The sequence below is a fragment of the Aedes aegypti genome, chromosome 3 (genome assembly GCF_002204515.2).
Source record: "Aedes aegypti strain LVP_AGWG chromosome 3, AaegL5.0 Primary Assembly, whole genome shotgun sequence".
NCBI classification, from domain to species: domain Eukaryota; kingdom Metazoa; phylum Arthropoda; class Insecta; order Diptera; family Culicidae; genus Aedes; species Aedes aegypti.
This window is the reverse complement of record NC_035109.1, coordinates 161,839,222-161,861,497: the sequence shown is the minus strand read 5'-3', so window position 1 is coordinate 161,861,497 and position 22,276 is coordinate 161,839,222. Positions and strand designations below refer to the sequence as shown.

The window sequence follows — 22,276 nt, the reverse complement described above, 5'->3', positions numbered from 1 at the left end:
TAGCAATGTTCTAGGTTCGAATCCCATCGCCGGCACTAGTTTTTGTTTATCCACATAGTGATAATTCTCCGGAGCAGTTGGTGAGCGAAAATATGATGGAGTGAAAATCAAATTATCCACAGAGTGGAGTGATTTTCGGTTATCCACCATCGTAGCTCCAGGGAAAATTAGTGTGAGCGATAAAAGATGTTCACGCGAGGAAGCGAAAAAAGCATTCTCCTTACGTGCGAAAAATCGTAGATTTCGCATCATTGATACGAAAATTCAGAACCCTGACAACTACCATTTCAAAACTGATGTTATCACAAATACTAATTTCATGTTCGCCCGCACCTCTAAATACCCCACATCGGGGTATGAGTCTGACCAATGTCGAAAATCCATACAAATTTTAAAATATGTGTGTGGTCAAAACACCACGAAGGGAAAGGTGGGGTTTAAAAATGCGAAAAAAATGACCACGTGGTTAATGGACAAACCCTTATGGACCTTCCATTTTATTCTCATGATATCCGGATGGCTTCCCGAGCAGAAGAAAATAACTACTGAATACCAAATTGAGGTATTCCATACCCAATACTTACAACCTGAATGAGGTATGAATGAGCCCTGCATAAGAGGTAAAATACCTCAAATAATACCTTCTGCATGTTCTACAAATACCAAGCTGATAATTAGATGAGGTATTGTAATACCTAAATAATACTTGATGGATTTTCATATAAAAGTGAAATTTTTCAATAATAGTTCAATACCTCCAGCAGTCCTCAATAGCTAACGAATACCAAAATGAAGTATTTTAAACCTTTTTTCAAATACCATTATAATACTAAAATAAGGTATTAATAACTGAACAATACCTAATTGTGGTATGATACCAAAATATGGTATGCATAAGTTATTGTCGAGTTATTCTTTCCTCCTCGGGTTGCTGCCGACATGTTAAGTGTTTATTTAATGTTTATCTATGCTTTAAGAAAAAAATGTGGATGGGTGCAAAGTAGAACGAAATCTGATCCGGAATCACAATACTATAATTGCCATTTGAATTATCGGAAATTTTGACAAAAGGCCGAGAGACAAAAGGTCTAAAGGTACGGGGCTCGAAGGTCGAAAGACACAGATCGGAAGGAAAAAGCTTGAGCTTGATTATCCGCCCGTGGTTGCTATTCCAGTTTCACATGATCAGCTGCACTCACACAAGGATCAAACTAGAAGAATGTTTGAGACTAACATATACCCTTAGCGTATAAGTGCTGGTGATCTTGTATTATTAGACATCAATGGCGCCTGCCATGTGAGAATGTAGACCAATGAGGGGAAGGGGAGGAATTGATGGTGCATCTATGCCTGTTCATGAGGGAAGGTATAGGGGTGAGCTATTTTTATGCCAGAGAAGCTTACTTTTAACCATCAGCCATTAGAAAAGGCGTGCTTCTTCTTCTTCTTTCTGGCGTTATGTCCCAACTGGGACAGAGCCTGCTTCTCAACTTAGTGTTCTTATGAGCACTTCCACAGTTATTAACTGAGAGCTTACTGTGCCAATGACCATTTTTGCATGCGTATATCGTGTGGCAGGTACGAAGATACTCTATGCCCTGGGAATCGAGAAAATTTCCTTTACGAAAAGATCCTCGACCAGTGGGATTCGAACCCACGACCCTCAGCATGGTCATGCTGAATAGCTGCGTTTACCGCTACGGCTATCCGGGCCCCGTGCGGCGTGCTAACATCATGGAATAATGGAAGCGTAGGAAAACGGTTTCTTGTCCGTCTCTGGTACCGTAATCCGGGGTATCATTGATCAGCGGGGTAATATTGATCGGAATGACTCATCTCGTAAAAAGTTGGTATCATCATTTATTGATGAAACATTTCCAAAGCATGAATGTTGCTTCTCTTTCTTATATTAATGAGCTATTAAAAATTGAGATTTTTGCAAAAATTGCGTTATCTTTATGCGTAAATTTGTCAAGTTTGCGAAACAATGATTTCAATGGTTAAGGATGACACTACCGAAGATTCATGTCTCACATAGGTTCTGCAAGCGATATGAGCAAGGAAAATGCGGTTCTCACTAAAAATGGCATCGCCCAAAACGATTCCGCTGTCAAAACTTTTATAAGTATGTTCAATTAGGCAACATTAACGAATTACTGTTAAGAATGTAAAATTCCCTTAGGAAATTGCCTACCTTTAGGCGTATTTCGCAGTTTGAGGTGTTTTTAATTTTGAAATAACTCAAAAAGTAAATGAGATGTAAGCATTTAGACATCATATTCGGCTTCAGGGGCCATGATTCAAGTAAGTAACGATATTTTCAATATTACCGAACGTTGTTTACGTGGATGATCAATGTTACCCCATATCAGCTAAATGGAAAAATCACATAAAACATTGTTGTAAACATGCTTAAATCTTTCAAAAAACAAAATACAGTATGTAGTCACGAGCTATGGGTGGCAGTACTTGTTTTAAAAATATAAAACTCAGAACATTTGCATTTTTGAATTAAATATTTAAGAAATATCCTAAAAACTGATCAATGTTACCCCGGATTACGGTACTAGCATTTGCTATGAACGAAAATGTTGATTGTGGTAAATTAGGAATGGAAGATAGAAGTAAGTGGAAGATACAACTACAAAGTACAAGGAAAAGGACGGCCCTGGGGCCTGTTATTGAATCCATGACCTGCTGATTATGAAGCCAAGGCGGTAGCCATTAGACCACCAACCCGGTCTGACGAAAATCGAAAGATCAAACAGTCGAAGAACAAAGATGAAGGGACAAAAGGTCGAAAATCTTTTTCAAAGAAGGAAAAATTACCCACCTCTCAACCTTTTGTATTGCAACATTTTGCCCTTTCGACGTTTTGCTTCCGACCTTTTGTCCATAATCTGAAGTCTTGTCATCTACATATATTTTCTACCTAAATTTTGAATAAACTATACTCAAAATTAAGTATATCGATCTTTCAACCCAAAATCTATCGGTATTCTCTCTTCATAAATGTTGCCAAAAATAGAGAGAGCTGTATCAATCAAATTGGGGTACCTTTACCCAATAAGCTATTTGTATATATAAAATTTTTCTTATATTTGGGTTGAAATAACTCAGTTTTGGGTTGAATCAACCCAAAATGGAGTATATTTTTATAACAAAATTAGAGGCAAATTAGCTTGGAAGTTTAGCCAAAATTGCATTATTTAGCTGAACTATGGAGTTGTGTTGAAACAACCCATATTAAGATGAATCACGTCTCTGTGTAGGATTCCAAAATCAACATGCTCGTATGAACCCGTTGAATGATTTCATCCAATACATAGATCTGCTGCAGCAGAACATAGGGAGTCGGATCATAGTCTTGAAACTTTTGATTCACTTCGGTAGTAAAGTTTTCTTGAAAACTACTAAGCTCATATTTGAAACATGCATATATTGAAGTGCTTCTGAGTGTGTCGACAAATCCCGAGCAATCGTCAGTTTTTATTTCCCCTCTCGGGTTGCGCTTTTTTTGCCAGGCAGTGAGGAAAGCCCGAGCAATCTCAGTTTTTTTTTTTTTGAATATTCTGATATGGGTCGAGCAAACGCGTCGATTTCGTACCTCGTTACGTTTGGTGAAGCTAAAAGTGAATTGGGGCTGCTTAGTCAAGGGAGAAGGCTTAACTGGTGAGCTCGTTTCATGCTTTTATTTCAAATCTGTAAAATATGTATGACAGCACTTTTAATCGTTACAAAGGTTGATTTTTCAACAAACTATAAATGTGTCGTCACTGTGAGTGTTGGTATAAACTTTTAATCATAAATTATTTTTGTTCGACATTTTTTTAAATACCCCTTGCCTTTTACCTTTATTTTTGTAATGTATTCATTTTGAATATGATTTCATCATGGGGCCCAGATAGCCGTAGCGGTAAACGCGCAACTATTCAGCAAGACCAAGCTGAGGGTCGTGGGTTTGAATTTCATCGGTCGAGGATCTTTTCGGGTTGGAAATTTTCTCGACTTCCCAGGGCATAGAGTATATTCGTACCTGCCACACGATATACACATGCAAAAATGGTCAATTGGCATAGAAAACTCTCAGTTAATAACTGTGGAAGTGCTCATAAGAACACTAAGTTGAGAAGCAGGCTTTGTCCCAGTTGGGACGTAACGCCAGAAAGAAGAAGATAATTTCATCATGATCAGTGATTTAAACATTCGAAACTTTGCAAGACGTTCGTTTAGTTGCCATGATCAGCAGTCATTTTATTTTTCTGAATTCACATCGAGAAACATAAAACACTGTCAATCGAATTTCGTCTGACACTATAACATTTGCATGAATCATACAGCAAAGGTTACACACTAACATTCCTTCCTCCAATCCCACCTGACTACAAGAACGTGGCCAGCGCCGTTATTGTCCCTGTATAAATATAGGCATATAGGCATATAAATATGCACACTGAATAAGATTATGGCCAATCCCAGCCAAACTTCTAGTTGATTCTTTGTACATCTTCTCTGACTTCGGTCAATCACGGAATAACCCTATCAGAATCAAAGAATCAACAACCCAAAATCTTCGGGTCTCCATTTAGCACTTCAGTCGTCGCGCTGTTGTATTTTTTTTTACACTGCTGGAAAAACCTCGCTTTTCGTTTACAACAGCAGCGCGGTGGTTCTGATGATGGCAAACCGCGCGACAACTAGACGGTTAAGCGCCTTCTGTCTACGCGGTATCAATTACCGTCCTAGATGGAAGTAGAACTGTTATTTTCACGTGTCGTTTAGTTTCCACAATTTACATCTTTTCCACCATAACCAACTATTATTAAGTGATGCAGTTTTGTTTCAAATTGTGGTCTCAGTTACCTTGTATTCGCAGCTCGATATCGTGCCGTATGATGCTGGTGTCGTTCCGCAGCACGCAACTGTAGTTGCCGATGTCCGTTTCCGATATCCGGTGGGTGTAAATGGTTTGATTTGCTGCCTCCGGATACACAATCAGCGACGATATATCACCTCCCCATGGATACGGTTGGCCATTTTTGAACCTGCAATGAGAGGGTTTCACGCATAACATTAATTAACAGTCGGACTGATTGATGCAAATTATACTCGTGGGCTTCCAAGAAACCCGGGTTCTCATGGTGACTGCTGAGGAAAGGAAAAAAATAGTTCATCGCTGATAGTGTGCCGGCCCCATTGCGCGCCTATGTAGACAAAACCGACCGCAGCGAACCCGTTCTGGTTGCATTGGGCGTCGAGCATGACGGTTGGGGAAAAATAGTATAATATGTAGCAAAACGCCTGTTGGGTGCATTTATTTTCTAGTGCAACAAAGTTGAAATATTTGTTGCACATATAGGTCAGGTATTTTTATTTTTTTAAAACAAAAACCAATGCTTTGTTAATTGAACAGATATTTTATTTGTGCTCTTGAATATTTGATCTGCGGCTTCGGTTCTTCTCACCTCAAAACTAACATAACTTGAGATAACAATATTTTCTGAGGCGGCGTATTCTGATCCTCTCTCCCCTACCCCAAGCAACTTTCCATACGCGTTGTTTTGCGTCAACAGTAGTAGCGGAAAGATTCAAAAGATTATTTCATTTACACCTTTCGCCCGCCGATAATGGAGCAGAGCATGTGACGACAGGTTTCCCCTAATAAGGCAAAATTACCGGAGACCGGAGTCTGCCAAAGTGGGACCGGGCTGGGTTAGGCTTCGTGGTCAGACGCCGCCGCCACCGAGATGCCACTTAAAGAATTGAGCGAATTATTAAATAGCCTATAGTTGTTTCAGCTAATTGAATCGATTCCGGGAAGAATTACCGAGTCGGCCAAGTTTGCGCTTCGTGCTTTTGCTTCGGGTATTACGCAAGCGTGGCATTTTTATTTGCGCGCATCATTAGTCATCTACCTTTGGGAAGTTTTTATGACATTTTCCGCGAATACCGCGAATTGTTTAGCTGTTGACCGAAAGCCGTTGAAACACAGACGAACCGTTTTCGGGTTTTAAGATTGGAACTCAGCGTATGGAGAATATTAGAGCTATCAAAGTGAATGGTGGAATATATGTTTGATTATTTTACAATATTCAAAAAATCTAACATAAAAACCTCTTAAATACTATAACACGTTACATTTATTCAACTGTGTTGATTTTCCAAAAATCGATACAAAATACTTGAAATGTTCAAAGTAAAATATCAAAATCTTAGCAAATCTATGAAATTTAAGGTGAAAGTTTATTGAGCACGTAAACATAATGTTGTCACCCACTCGAGCCACCCTCTCAAGCCACCCAACAAGGCGGAGCACAATGTTATGTACGTCGACCAAAAATAAATCATCATGTTCCATGTAAACCTCCACCCACAGCATTATGTAGGCAGTATTACTTGCACATGTTTCATACCAAGATAGTATTGTCGATATGAATTCATCAACAACTTCATAAAAGCTCAAAATCACAATTTATTTCTTTTGGTAGTGAAAACATGTTTTTTTTTCAAAATTATAAACATTTTTCACACCATGCGTGGGGTTTTTGCTTTTTTGACACAGTTTTCTCCTCTCTTCTCTCGCTTCTCACGGACGGAGAATGTTGCCATCAGTAAGCATTTGAATTCTTCAGTCAATTGTATTGTATAATATCTTATATTCATTTTTGCTGGTAAATTGCGTCATACATTGTTTTTCTCACGAACAAAAATGTTTTGCAACACTTGTGACATTGTACACCTTTTGAGTGTTATGAAACTGTAAAATACGTGGTTGTAGCAAGTGTATTAATATCCAAACAATTTTAATTCCATACATAAAAACTGACATCACTTCCAATCAGTGAGAGCTGCGCATCCGATTCATAAACAATGTTGGCTCAGTGAATTCGCGTACCGGTGTTGTTTTTCGAGCACAAATCGAAGGAGCACGGCGCGAGAAAAATTAAAGTGTTCCCAGTATCGCATAGGATTTTTTAATTGCTACGGTGAGTAGAAATACTATTAAAAGTGAGTTTAACTACGAGCACCGAAAAGCCAGCAAACAATATCTCGGTGCGTGAAGAAGAAAGAATCATTTAATGATTGGTAGTGCGTGGTATTTTACAACACAAATCACAGCAATAACTACGTGTTTGCATTCAAATTGGTAATTTGTGAAAAACACATTATGGAATGCTTTCAGTTAAGAAACCACCGCTCTACAATAAGGTTAGAGGTTAGTAACTTAAAATAATCATTTTTTGTGATCGCTCTCCAAAGCACTGTGAGAAGCGTGGGAGGATGGAGCGGAAAGTGAAGGGGGAATAATGGTGCCATATTAGAGGCCATTTTGGTACTCAAGGAGATATGTCCTTGAGTACAAACATCTAAAAATTATGCTATCGACGAGAGCTCCTTTTCAGAAATTAAATTTCGTTACTTAACTTTTAGCAACCGGAACTGATTACGGGCAATAACTTGTCATCCATGTTGCTTGAAGCTAAAACTTGATGAGGGGAATTGGCGCACAAGTTATCATTATTAGATTTTTAAAGGCATAATGATGCGAAATGGGGACTTTCAATTATCGGAACTGGTATAAGTGTGGATTATTGCAACGGGTGTTCAGTAACAAATGAGAATGATTTTAATACCTTGTTGTATTTGTATGTAGCTTAGTGTTCATATGAACACTTCCACAGTTATTAACATAGTGTTTTCTTTGCCATTTTCGCATTCGCACATCGTGTGGTAGGTGTGGTGATACTGTATGCCCAGGGAAGTCAAGGAAGTTTCCATTACGAAAAGATCCTGGATCGACCGGGAATCGAACCCAGACACCTTCAGCATGGCTTTGCTTTGTAGCCCCGGACTCTAACCACTCGGCTAATTCAAGTAAAGAGCTTATTTTTTTTTCTCTCCTAGATAATTCCTCTCTGGACTCCCTAAAAATGAGTGGCATGTTTACTTTTTGCTCGAGTGCTGTCAGTTCAATCGAAGATGGCGTCAAAACAGTAAGCACCACGCGAGCGTGTTGTACGGGTTTAACAAACGCTTGGCCATCGTGGAAAAAAGTTTACGGTATACAACTTTTGAGACTGAAACCATCCCGTGAGTACAGTTTACCGGATCCTGGCACTTCGTTGAAAAAGTTGTTAGACAACAAGGACTGGACGAGTTTGCGTGACGCCGGCCAAAAATATTCCTATTCCTATACCTCATTTCATTTATTTAGTTAACATCTTAACAGATAACACTGAATAAACAATTTCACGCCACAATACTTTGTTCGTGGTCGCATCTCTCCATCCCCAGTTCTGCTCCACGCTCACCAAATCAATGCGCATTTGATCCGCCCACCTAGCTCGCTGCGTTCCACGCCTTCTTGTACCAACCGGATCCGAAGCGAACAGCATCTTTGCAGGGTGTTTTCCGGCATTCTTGCAACATGCCATGCCCATCGTATCCTTCTAGCTTTGGCCACCTTCTGGATACTGGGTTCGCCGTAAAATTGGGCGAGTTCGTGGTTCATCTTTCGCCGCCACACACCGTTTTCCTGCACACCGCCAAATATCGTCCTAAGCATCCGACGACGTTAGAAGACTCCAACTGCTTGCAAGTCCTCCTCGAGCATCGTCCATGTTTCATGTCCGTAGAGGGATACCGGCCTTATGAGCGTTTTGTACATGGTACACGCTCAAAAAAGAGTTCTGGAAAACTGTCAAAAATACACCATGAACTACCATCATGTATACGCATAAACATGATCTAGTTCACGGTGTATTTTTGCTTGTTGATAAGTTCACGTCTGCTTTTGGCTCGCGTTCAGTTTAAAATGCATCACTGCTTGTGGAGTCCATAGTAGGCCCGATTCCACTGCTGATGCGCCTCCGTATTTCACGGCTAACGTTATTGTCAGCCGTCGGCATTGATCAAAGGTAGACGAACTCATCGACCACTTCGAACGTATCCCCGTCTATCGTAACACTGCTACCCAGGCGATCCCTGTCGCGACAAGCTAGCATGTACTTTGTTTTGACAGCATCCACCAACAGACCAATTTTTGCTGCCTCGCGTTTCAGGCGGGTGTACAGGTCTGCTACCTTTTCAAATGTTCGGCCGACAATGTCCATATCATCCACGAAGCAAACAAATTGACTGGATCTCGTAAAAATCGTACCCGGGCTGTTAAGCCCGACTGTCCGCATAACACCTTCTAGCGCAATATTGAACTCCTATACCTACGAACCCTCAAGATGGAGGGCATCATCTGTCGGAAGAAGGATCTGTCCCCTGGATACACGGACTAGCAGATAGCGACTGTGAAATCGCAGTGCCGGGGGTGACGAAAAACTACCGCGGGATGTCGTTCGTGCTGGACGACAAAAGCTATTTTCCGCTTTCGAAGACCCACATTCCTGGAAATGACAGCTATTATTCCAGCGACAAGTTGGCCATAGCCCTCGAAGTAGAATATAAGTTTAAGTATAAAATAAAAAAGTTATGCTGTACATCGCCATATTGGACAGAGGGATTTCAAAACCGTGGTTCAATCCGAGCGGTCTGGCCATCAATCAACAAGTGTACCAGGAGCAGTGTCTTGAGAAAATTCTTCTGTCGTTCTTAAAGAAACATCATGCGGATGAGAAGTAAGTCTTCTGGCCGAGAAAAAGGGCTTCCCATTTCTGGATAATTTTGAGCAGAAAAGCAATTTTATGAAAATATGTGAGAAAGTTCTCTTAGGGTAAAACATGCCATTTCAGTAATTGAAAGTGAATAAGATGTAGATTAATTCGGCGCAAAAGTTCACAGTGGATCTTTTATAGCGCATGAGAGAGATTTTGAGGAGCTACTTTCAGAATCGTACACCGTAGATCAGTGGACAGACTCTGGGAAACGGTGCACAACAATCACGGTGGACGTCCCACAGGGTTCACATTCTTGGCTCGACCCTCTGGAGCGCTATGTATGACGGAGTGCTGAAGCTGAGCTTCCTCCGGGGTGTGGAGATCGTCGGCTTCGCGGATGACGTGGTGCTCGTAGTCATCGGCGAATCACTAGAGGAAGTAGACATACTTGCTACTGAGGCAGTAGACGCCGTGGAAGAATAAATGCGAGGGGAGAAGCTTGTGTTAGCCCATCACAAAACCGAAGTAGCGATGATAAGCAACCGAAAAGCAGTACAGCATGCGAGAATATCGATTGGACAGTATACCATCGATTCAAAGCGAGAAGCCAGATACCTGGGAGTGATGATCGATGATCAGCTGAGCTTCAACAGCCATGTCATTTATGCATGTGAGAGGGGCGTGAACGTGATATCAGCCCAACAATTCAGCGATCAGCAGCAGCAAGAAGCGACTACTGGCGAGCGTGTCTACATCGATACTTATAGATAGACGCTTGCCCCATGTGGGTGACAGCACTGCAGACGAAGATAAACCGCTCCAGGCTGAGCAGTACGTTCAGACTGATGACCATGCGTGTGTCGAGTGCGTATCGTACGATATCATCGGAGGCAGTCTATGTGATTACATGGTTGATCCCTAAAAACATTCAACTTGAAGAGGACGGAGCGTGTTACAAGGACCGAGACACGCGGGGAATCCGGAAAAGAGCAAGAGAAGAAACCATGAGGAAATGGCAACAGCAGTGGGATATTGCTGAAAACGGTAGATGGATCCACCGACTAATTCCGTGCCTGTCGATGGGGGTGAACAAAAAACACGAAGAAGTGAATTTCCACTTAACGCGTATTTTGTCTGGTCAAGGCTGCTTAAAAAAAATATCTGAATAGGTTTGGACACGCAAGGTCGCCGTTATGCACCGTGTGCGGCTATGTTGAGAAAACCCCTGAATGTCTGCGCTTCATACATGAGCGAGCCGAGATGATATCCATCGTCGACAATGACGTGATGGGAAATGGGACGCGGTAAACAGAACAATGTCTCTGTTACAACGAAGATGGCGAGGGAACAGCGTCACTTACCGCAGCGGACAGCACGTGGCTCTGCGTCATAGAGGCAGCCGGAATTGTTCTGACAGACCGCGGCACTCGATAAGTCAGTCTGTTGAAGCGAGCATATGAGGGAGACCAACGGGCGCGACCGGAGTAGGCTTGATCCGCCGTCGGGGACTAGACCAAGTAGAGCGGGCGTAGCGTAGTATTGGTAATAAGTCGTCGAGGCGCCTGCAAACCGGAAGTCATCCACTATCTGGAATTGTAGGACCAACCACGGCACTTAACAGACCGACATCGCGTCGGAGTTTCCCTCCACTGGAATCGCAGGACCGACCTCGGCATCTGCCTGGATAGCATCGGCTCGGGAGATCTTCCACCGTCGGGGAAATCTTCGTCGGAGTAGGATATATCCACCAGGGTTGGTAACCATCGGTTTCGTCACTGACCGATGACGAAAAATTGAGAAAAATATTCAGTGCGTAAAAGATCGTCATTTCCTTTGTCTTCAATGACTGGCAAGGAGACCACGACGAAACAAAGGCGCAAAAAGTCCACGAGTAATATTTTTCGTCACTCTTCCCGTCACCCCTCCGCACTGAACCAACATAAGCTTCTAATCGTCACCGAGCGCACCATTGCAGACAAAGAGAGTCTGAGCTTCAAACTACTAGTCAACAAGGTGTCTTGTGTTAGCAATTGGGCAAGTTGTGTTATCCCTGTCGGTAGGCGCGTGCTACCGATAATATAAAGGTTTTTTGTTCAACTCCGGAAGCGCGCAGATTTTTTTTGCGAGTTCTTTTTTTGGTCGGCCTTTCAAATGGCACCGATTAGTTGTCTGCCTTTCTAATCAAGCTGAACATGTTCAACGAAAACACATACAGAGAGAAACGGCAAAGATTTTTCGTCGCGATGAGGTGCTTGGTTGCTGGTAGTTGGGAGTCTAAGTTTGCGCTGAGCTGAGGTAGTGACGAAAACTTTTTATTTTTCGTCACCGTCACTGATAGTCTGTCGAATCCGGCGACAAATAACAACCCTGATATCCACCATCGAGGACTATTCAGAGTGGTTCGTAGCGAGTCACCGGCATAAGTCGTCGGGGCACCAGTGACCCGGAAGCTATTCTCCAACCGGAATCGCTGGTCGACCTCGGCACTTCACCGGTCAACAGCAGTGAAGCGGGAACAAACGCGTAACCTTTACGGTTTCGGGAGATATTTCTAAGTCGGGAACTCTCCGCTGGATTATACTAACTCCACCGTCGGGGACTATGCCGAGTAGCTATCGTGACAAACCACCAGTTTTAAGTCGTCGGGGCACCAGTGTTGCGAAAGCTAGCCTCCAACCGGAATCGCTGGACCGACCTCGGCGTCCAACTTTGCAAACCTGGAAAGCTGCGGAAACAGTGGATTAGCGGCAGGCGCAGAAGTTGCGCAGGGCTCTGGCGAGATGCCAGCCCCAAACGCGTCGCAGCAGAGCAACGAAGCGTAGCAATCACAGAAGCGGCAGTGACGCCAGCTTCAAATACAGTATGAAAAGAGCAAGGGAAGTACAGGAGCAAAGATGCACGGGAGACACGCAGGAAGCGAAGCAAGAAGCAATGCTGGTTAGCACAATAGCCTCCTACATGAAGTTTTGCTAAGATGCAGTTCCGAGGGGAATGGCTCATGGGCGAAAGTGGATTTGATCAGTAGTGGATGCTCCGAGTGGAGTACTGGATGCACGATGGACGAATCAGATATGACTAGCCTACATATCGAACGTGATCGCTGGGTTTGTTCGTAAATAGCAATTTACCACCTTCTAAAACTTAAAAAGGAAAGAAACCCTGGCAGCACTGTATGGGTTAGACACCTTATTAGGTCAGTTGTTTACCGATATAAACATAAACAAATAAAAGTACTAAGAAGTTATAAACAAAATTGTGTTTGGAGTCCTTGTGAACTAATAATTGAAAATGATTCAAAAAAAAAATAAATGGTAACAAAATGATAAAACCCCAAAAACTAAATAGAGTGCTTTTAGATGTAGAAAGTTTTGTTCTCACCTTGGCTTTGGGCAAAAGTTCGCACAAGTTTTGCAAGTTATGTTTTGAAACAAACAAATTTCAACTGTTTCAGTTTAGGATAAACATGCAAAAAATCTACTAGGCTGGATGAAATGTGCATAAGAAATACTCAAAATGTTATGACAGGGGATGTGACGGCGAACAAACCTATCCTTGGCCAGACTCTCCTGTTGTGCTTTTTGTATCTCACTTGCCTCAGTTCGACACTTCGAGAAACAGTGAGCTGAGTCATAAACGGAGAAGAAGAAATTGAATGATCGAATAATATTGAAAGTTACTATAAAATGTTTAGTTTAAACAAGAATTTTACCTGAATTAAGGAATGAAAATCTGTTTTTTTTCAGTACCCTTGTCAAGTAAATGTTTGCAAAAGAGGAGTATATTTTAGTTGGTTTTGAGTTAAGTTACTATAAAATTCTACTAATTAGCTTTTCTGTAGTGTTTTCAAACGATGTTTTCGTATAACAGTAAAAAATAGTAGTTTACGGAACAAGTTGCAGAATGATGATTTTTATTTTCTAAAATTTCTACGGGACTGACTTATAAACACGTGGTCGTATTTAATTGATTTTCAAAACCTTCTACCTTCTGGTTCTTTTGTCAGTACAAAAAAATTAAGTTTGTATGGACTTTAATCTTTGATTCCCAAATGATCACGTTTTTAATGGACATCCCTTGAACAACATTTCGAGATTTTTTCATTCGTTTCATTCATATTAACCATTTAATTCGATGCAATCCGTTATATTCGTATCAATCGTTTCTTCAGTTCATTACATTGCATTGGTGCCAATTGTTTCATTCATTTTTGTTATACATTTAACACTTCAGTCGTCGCGCTGTTGTATTTTGTACAACATTGCAGAAAAAACCTCGCTTTTTGTTCACAACAGCAGCGCAGTGGTTCCGATCGTGGCAAACCGCGCGACGACTGGAAGGTTAATTCGTTTTATCTTTTCATCAATTGCATTCGGTTTATTTGTTCCAATCACTTCATTCGATTAATTCATTCCATTTGATTCATTCGTTCTATTCGCATTATATGTTTCATTTATTTCGTTTCTTTATTTTTTCCATTGGTTTCATTCCTTTCATTCGTTTCCTTCGCTCGATTCATTTGAATCGTTTCATTCATTTTAATCATTTTGTTAACACCATTTGTTTTATTAACTTAATTTTACTTGTTTAATTAGATCGTCGTTTCAACTTATCAACGATATTTCGTTCCAAGGTAACGAAAAACAAATCGTTGCCATTTTGACGCTCCATACGACAAACAAACCATCTGTTGTCAAATAATCTGAGTATGACAACATGAGATGAACAATAAAACAGTTCCCCTACCACTTCACCACAAGTGCATGCAAAACACATTTTTTGGCACCAGCTAGTGCAACCAAACAGAGAACAAAGCGGTTTGTACCCCATATAAGTTCTGCCAGTTCATTGCGCGGCCTATTTGTTCGGGAAGCCTTTCAAAAGTGTCTACCACTCGCCACCGCCACCTTCAGTCTGTAATGTTGCAATTTAGAGAGCGTACCTTCAATGTTATCAGATTTCAGTCCGGTCACCTTTCCTAGTGGATTGTGGATTTTCGCAGAATTGCACGCTTGCTGAAACCGACAGCAAGGCGAAACAAAACCGATCAAGTTTGCGACCAGGGGACGCTTCACAAATGGGGCTATACTGAAGCCACTCGATGACATCGATTCTGTGTACTCTTAATTTGCAGGAATGGTGACTTTTGCGCGCTGAACTGTACAGTTGAACCTCCGTCAGTCGATATCTTTTCGTGGATTCAATTCAGGGAAGCAACTGGAGCCATACTAGCAAATTATTGCTATAGAGTAGGGCAGTAATTACATGTAGTTATTGAAAATCTATGAATCCTTCAATATCAACTCACGAAGATCGTTCTGTTTACGCCAATAAAATAGGAAGTCTTTTGCACCAACAAAATTCAATGTATCCAATTGTTACGAACCTTATTTGGACATCGACACCAAAACCTTCAGTTTATATTTGACTGAACAGAAAACTCGTTTCACATAGCACAGAAGGTACAGCAACTGTTTCATCAGCGGAACGACCAATCTGTAGTGGATCAATCCAGAGGCCGGATCATTCCATGTTTTCTATCAGATTGGGTTTCATTCTCACACTTTGAACCACATCGCCATCCCTTGGCGGCCAGTTGCGGTTAATTGGTAGGAAGGTGAAGTACCAATATATATTTTCCATACCGAAAGGCTTTGCCTGTCTCTTTCAGCTGGTTTCGTTCCAGTTCAGGGAATGGAAGGTATGGAAGGACTCCACAATGGTGCCGACCATCCGACCGACCAACCATTCGCCACCTGGATGAACGCGACGACAGAGTTAAGTTAATGAATTCCTGGAGAAGGTGTAATCCAATATATGCACTTCCCGGACCAGTTTGCGCCGACAGAAGGCATTTGACAAGGTATGACAGCATTTTCCAATAACCCCTTTTGATCGTGTCGGCAGTTGAGCTCGTTCGAAACTGCAAGTGGGCAACATTGTTATTCTACAATATAGGACGAAATATTTGCTTTTTATTGAGTTTCAAAATGTTGAACTTTGTAATGCATTGCTCAAGAACTGATTTAAATATTTTTTTTTTCACAGCACATCAGATATAATTCGAACTTCAACATATACAGGGTTGTTCATAACACAAGCAGGACATGCCAATTTTCATACAAAATTGCCAAATTTGACATGCTCTTGTTTTGTTTTCTTACCAGCAATTGAGCTGAAATATTCATCATCAAGCTACAAAGTGTACAATTTGTCTTTACAAAAAATAGGTGAAATGGTTTGCAATAACATCAGTTTTCGGCATAAACGTTCTTGCTGGGACAGAGCCTGCTTCCCAGCTTAGTGTTCTTATGAGCACTTCCACAGTTATTAACTGAGAGCTTTCTTTGCCAAAGTTGCCATTTTCGCATTCGTATATCGCGTGGCAGGAACGACGATACTCTATGCATAGGGAAGTCAAGCAAATTTCCATTACGAAAAGATCCTGGACCGACCGAGAATCGAACCCAGACACCTTCAGCATGTCTTTGCTTTGTAGCCGCTGACTCTAACCAAAAGGCTAAGGAAGGCCCCTCGCAGTTAACTTAAAAATCACAATATTTAAAACACACGCTTTTGATCCACCAAAAATCTCTCATTTAATCAAAAACGGGATATTTAATTTTTGTGAAATGTTTTGAAAACAATGTGTTTTCTTGTAAAATGTTATTCTATATATTTGTATGTCTTATCAAATTAAACAATTTTGCTGAAGAGCATATTGTTTCATATAATTCCATTTAACTCTTACTTTCAATGGAAGATTTTATTATTTTTGCCGTAATTTGAGATCAATGAAAACTCAAAAGTTTGAATGAAATAAAATATATAAAACCTTAATTTCGAGCTTATCAAATTCAATGCTACTTTTAAGCTGTGGTAAAAAGTCAAAAGAAGCGATCCAAGCCTACCAACCTGACCATTTTGTATGACAAAACGCATAATCCGTACTTTATTCAGTCCAGTACTGTATTCTTATTTTGTTTGAACGTTTGTCAATTGCGTTAAGGTTATTAAATATTAAATTTTTCTATTTTCTAAAAATTTCTACTTTTGTTTTGAACAATTCCACCTAATATCTCAGACAAAATTGAACATATACCTTACCTACTTGTAGTGTGTGGAGAGTCATGTGTAACTTTTTTGCGACCAGCACTATATTTTTTCATGTTTCAGAAGTAATAACACTTTGAACAAAAATAATTTATTGACAAAATTTAAGAATTGACATAAGACCGGGCCTCGGCAAAGTTATAGATTAACTACTTTACTTTACTTTTGTTGGCTCTACGTCCTTCAAGACATGACCTGCGCCATAATGTTACGCCAACTAACTCGATCCATGGCTGCTAACCTTCAGTTTCTCGATCGCCCACCCCACACTACCAAAATCCTGCTTCACTTGGTCAAACCACCTAGCTTGCTGCGCTCCCCTTCGTCTTGTACCGGCCAGTTTTGAGGTGAACACCATTTTTGCGGGATTGTTGTCCTGCATTCTCACAATGTGTCCTGCCCATCGTACCCTTCCGGCTTTGGCGACTTGGACACTGGGTTCACCGTAGATTTGCACAAGCTCTTGATTCATTTCTCTCCTCCATACACCGTTCTCATATACTCCGCTAAAGATCGTCCTAAACACACGTCGTTAAAAAAAAAACCCTAGCGCTTGCAGGTCCTCTTCGAGCATTGTCCACGTCTCATGCCCGTAGAGGACTACCGGTCTTCTCAGCGTCTTGTACACGGTACACTTAGTATGGAAGTGAAGTTTACCAGACCGCATGGTCTTGTGGAGTTCGTAGTAAACACGACTTCCGGCAATGATACGTCTTCGGATTTCTCTGCTGCAGTTGTTATCCAACGTTATCAATGATCCGAGGTAGACAAATTCGTCCATCACCCCGAACTCATCTCCGTCGATCATCACGCGTCTGCCAATGCGAGCTCAATCGCGCTCGGTTCCTCCTTCCTCGTCTTCGACGTAGTTATCTTCAATCCAACCCGATCTGCTTCACGTTTCAGCCTGGTATACTGTTCAGAAACCACCTGGAACGTTCTTCCGACGATGTCTACGTCGTGAACTGGCTGGATTTATTGAGATCGTGCCCCGCATGTTGAAGCCCGCCCGTTTCATAACACCCTCTAGCGCAATATTGAACCTTAACCCGATATCTTCACACCCGATGCAATAATGCATCCGATATCTTCACACAGCACTGTATACTACCCATCGTTGCCTTGATCAGTCTAGTCAGTTCCATAACTCATCGCGGTCGATGGTATCATAGATTGCTTTGAAATCGATGAATAGGTGGTGCGTAGGGATTTGATATTCGTGACACTTTTGGAGGATCTGCCGCAACATAAAGATTTGGTCTGTCGTCGATTGCCGTCCACAAAACCGGCTTGATAACTTCCCACAAATCTGCTTGCCAGTGGCGATAGACGGCGGAAGATGATCTGGGAAAGCACTTTATAGGCTGCGTTAAGAATGGTGATCGCTTGATAGTTCTCACATTCTAATATGTCACCCTTTTTGTATATTGGGTATATTACTCCCTCCTTCCGCTCCTCCGGTAACTGTTCTGTACCTCGTAGTGCTGCTTCCATCTTTCAATCACTTAACGTCAAGATACCTCCATTCCTATCCCGACACATTTCGGCTCGCGGCACAAAGCCTTTGCGGGATGCATTGAGTTTCTTGTAGATCTTACGCATTTCTTGAGAACGATACAGCTGCTCCATCTCTTCGCACTCCAACTCTTCCAGGTGGCGCTTTTTATCCCGGAATAGATGGGTTTGCTGTCGTCGCTTCTGTTTGTATCGTTCTACGTTTTAACGGGTGCCTTGCTGCAGCATAATCGCCCACGCTGCATTCTTCTCGTTCAAAACCGTCTGACAATCCTCGTCGAACCAACCGTTCCGTCGATTTCCTTCCAGGAGCCCAATGGCACCTTCCGTTGCGTTGTTAATGGCTGCTTTGACACTACTCCAGCAGTCCTCAAGAGGGGCTTCGGTGAGCTCTCCCTCTTCCGGCAACGCTGCTTCAATGCTTTGCGCGTAATCAGTTGCGACTTCGGGTAGCTTGAGTCGTTCCAGATAGTACAGTGGCGGGCGTCGGTACCGAATGTTGTTCACAACGGAAGGTCTTTGGCGCACTTTAACCGTCACAACGTAGTGGTCCGAATCGATGTTTGTGCCGTGATAGGTTCTGACGTCGATAATGTCCGAGAAGTGTCTTCCATCAATCAAAACGTGGTCGATTTGCGATTCAGTCTGATGGGGTGATCTCCAGGTGTATCGATACGGGAGGCTATACCGCAAGTAGGTACTACGTATAGCCATGTTCTTGGAGCGGCGAATTCAATGAAGCGCTGAATTTTCCGATAATCGGTCTAAATTCCTCCTCCTGGCCAACCTGCGCGTTGAGATCTCCGATAACGATTTTGACATCATGGCTTGGGCAGCTGTCGTATTCACGTTCCAGCTGCACGTAGAAAGCGTCCTTGTCGTCATCGTCACTTGCTAGATGAGGGCTGTGCACGTTGATTATGCTAATATTTAAGAAACGTTATAGAGCTATAGATTAGGAATATATTTAGAAGTTTCTTGAAAATACTTGTTGTGCAAAATTTTCACCACAAATCGTTTTTTTTTTTGTCAAACACTTCAAATTAGTCAATGCGTTTTGAGCCAATGAACGAAAATATATCTTAAACATATGTGATGAATCATATTTGAATTATATATGAAGAGCTGTCAAAATCATTGAAATCGGTCTATAGATAGCTGAGATCTAGCCATACGAAAGTGATTTTGATGTATGAAAATCGCAAACTCAAATTGCATTTTTGTAATAACTCAATCAAAAAGCATTGAACGCAAAAGTGTGCGATATATTTTTTTTTCATATTGTTCGAAGAAACGAAATCTCGAATATGTATGCAAACAGACCTATCTCTGAAATACATACAAACATGGATTATCAATTCGTTTTATTTGCAGACAAATTGAGAATCCCAAACGCCAAGGGGTGTAAGTAATTTTGTTGTTGTTTTGAGTTGAGTAAACTAAACAAATCTACTGCTTACAAACTTTTCAACGGTGTCTTTAAGTGATTTTTCCGTCCAACAAAAAAAAACTACATGTTTCGTTACAGATTGGCTTGCTCTTTTGGTTCCCATGCAATATGTATTGAAGAGAAATTTTTGAAAAAACGTAAAAATTGTTTTTATCAAAATTATATATTTGTCGCTCACACCCCTTTGCTTCTAACCCCCTTAATTTTAGAAGTAAGGTTCTAATTGTTCTAAACTTATCTTCTCAAAGCCGTATGAAAGTAACTTGAGTCAATTTTAAAAAGAAATCGAGAAATAAAAAAAATGTTCATGTAAATAAATACAAAATCAAATTGAGCTCGATTTATTTTACACCAAATTTTATTTTGCTTCGCGGAATAGTGTGCTGGGTAGACATCTGGTTGAAGCGTTGCTCCAGAATTAGAATTTTGTGTAAAGGAAATTCTATTGTCGCACAATGACAAGGGTACATAAATTAGATTAGTTCGTATAACTAAAAGATGGAGAAAAATCCTGTGGTTCCCAGAGGTTTACAACAGCCTCAAAAATTTTTAGAGTGTCACAAGGATACCTGGGACACAAACAAACAGTTGTAATACTAACATCAATTTCCTTTAAACTTTATCGCCCACTTCACACAATCATCATTTGGTGGCCATATTGGTTGATAGCTAGGATATTTGTAATGATCGAAAATACTTTATCGATGAAAATTTTGTCAATTTCACGTCTGTTTCTCTGTGCCTCAAGGTTCTCAAAGAGTTTCCTTGAAGTTCTTAGGAGTTTCCGGAGTATTTTTGGTAGCTCCAACCAGTTAAGGTTCCCAGAGGTGTTAAGGGTTCCCAAAACTGCTCAAGAGTTTCTCGAGGAGTTCCCAAGAGATTTCCAAGGAGTCTCCGGAGAATCCCAGAGATTATCTAGGGGTATTCAACGTAACGCATACTTCTTGAAAGCCCCCAGAAAAAGTTTTATTTTATTTTCGAAATAAAAACCTCTGAAAATGTATTTTCATGTACAAGTTGGCCCTTTAAAACCTTTACGAATAAATAAAATGTCTTCTGAGTCTTATTAAAAATTTGAGATCATGATCAAGTCTGTGTTGATAAATCGAAAAGATTATCAAGAGATTTTTTTTGCTTTTTTTAAAGCTTCATATTCATATAGGCGATTCTCTTCATCCAGAGTTTTTTTCAAAATTTGACAATGTTATCTCTAGAATGATCTACTAGCGAGGAGAACGATACACGATAAAAATTTCTACTTGGAATTGAAATGGACTCGGTTTCCTGATAAGTTCTTTTATAGATTAATTTGAAGACATTTTTCAAGTATTTCTTCAATACATCTCCGGAAACAGGAAAACTTTTAAAAAAAATCCAAGAAATAAAGCAGAAGCTATTTTTTTTAAATTTAAACAAGCATTTATACGAGAATGACCAAGAATCAATTGCTGCGAGAATTACCCTACAGATGCTTCCAGAAATAAGGCAGAATCCATTTAATACGAAATACTTATATTGTCGAATTTTTACCACCCTCTCTCCACCGCAACGCTTCTTGTATATTAAATTCAGATTTTCGTATGAGTATACCTTCTCCGTGTCCTTAGAGCGTTACGTAATTCGTGAACGGCGCCTAATTACATGAAATTCTTTCGCAAATGCTACTAGATTGCCTGAAAAATGTCTTCATAATTTCTTCCAAGAGTTTATCTTTTTTTCCAATAAGTTACTGACACAAGAGTTTTGTTATATCATTATTTCAGCAACTCCTCGACAATTTATACAAAAATCTAAACAAGAACTCGCTCAAGAATTTTTTTTCTTATTTTTTAAGAATTCGTATAAAAACTTATCTAGGGAGTCTTAAGTAATTTATCCAAGGACTGCTCCTAGAATAACACCGCCTATAAATGATTCCCACAAATTTTCTTTGAAATTCGTACAGAATTATTTCAACGATCATTCCTGTTATCATTCCAGGGATTCTTACAGCTATTCCTGCATACAATAAACATCTAGAAATATTTTCAGTCACAGAGTAGTATTTCATCTATTTCTGCATGATAAAAATGTAAGAAATCGAAAAGTTTGAGCCGTCATATATAAATTTATAATACATAATTGCCTCACACTACGTGTTGGTTAGTAGTGGTTGACCCTTCGACCATGTCGTTGCTCCTGCGAGTGTGGGCGATTAGGACAGGACCATACTTGTCGCGCGTCGTTCACGTAGTGTTTGTTCGTGTCACTTGCTCTTGCGTAGGCGAGTGATAAACACTTGTTCGGCGTACAATGCGAGTATCGAATTATATTGCGAATCCGGTTGGACGTGATTATATCATGGATCGCATCACCAAACATTGGCGACTCCCACTCTAACTGATCCCACTAACTCAATATCTTTTCCATGACAACTGTGGAGATGCAGAGAGTTCTCGGTCTCTAGTAACAACGGTTGTCTAGCTAACATTCCTTCCTTTCTCCGATGACCGTAGGAACGTGACCGGCGCCGTTAATATTGACTTTTAAATTTGAGCTCTCGATTTGTGCACATTGAGAATGGTGCTCTTGCAATAGGGTAGATGTACCAGTT

At 40.8% G+C, this 22,276-nt stretch overlaps 2 protein-coding genes across 4 annotated transcripts in view; one reads left to right on the top strand and one right to left on the bottom strand.

Moving 5' to 3' along the window:
- Positions 1–22,276, top strand: part of LOC5578456 (acetylcholinesterase) — a 385,351-nt gene that overhangs the window by 9,878 nt on the left and 353,197 nt on the right. The window lies entirely within an intron of this gene.
- LOC5578454 (interleukin-1 receptor accessory protein-like 1) overlaps positions 1–22,276 on the bottom strand; it is a 141,308-nt gene that overhangs the window by 11,783 nt on the left and 107,249 nt on the right. For all 3 annotated transcript variants that reach the window (XM_021851340.1, XM_021851341.1, XM_021851342.1), the window contains one exon: positions 4,864–5,045. In XM_021851340.1, the coding sequence (XP_021707032.1) occupies positions 4,864–5,045 (182 nt within the window). The remainder of the gene's footprint in view (positions 1–4,863; positions 5,046–22,276) is intronic.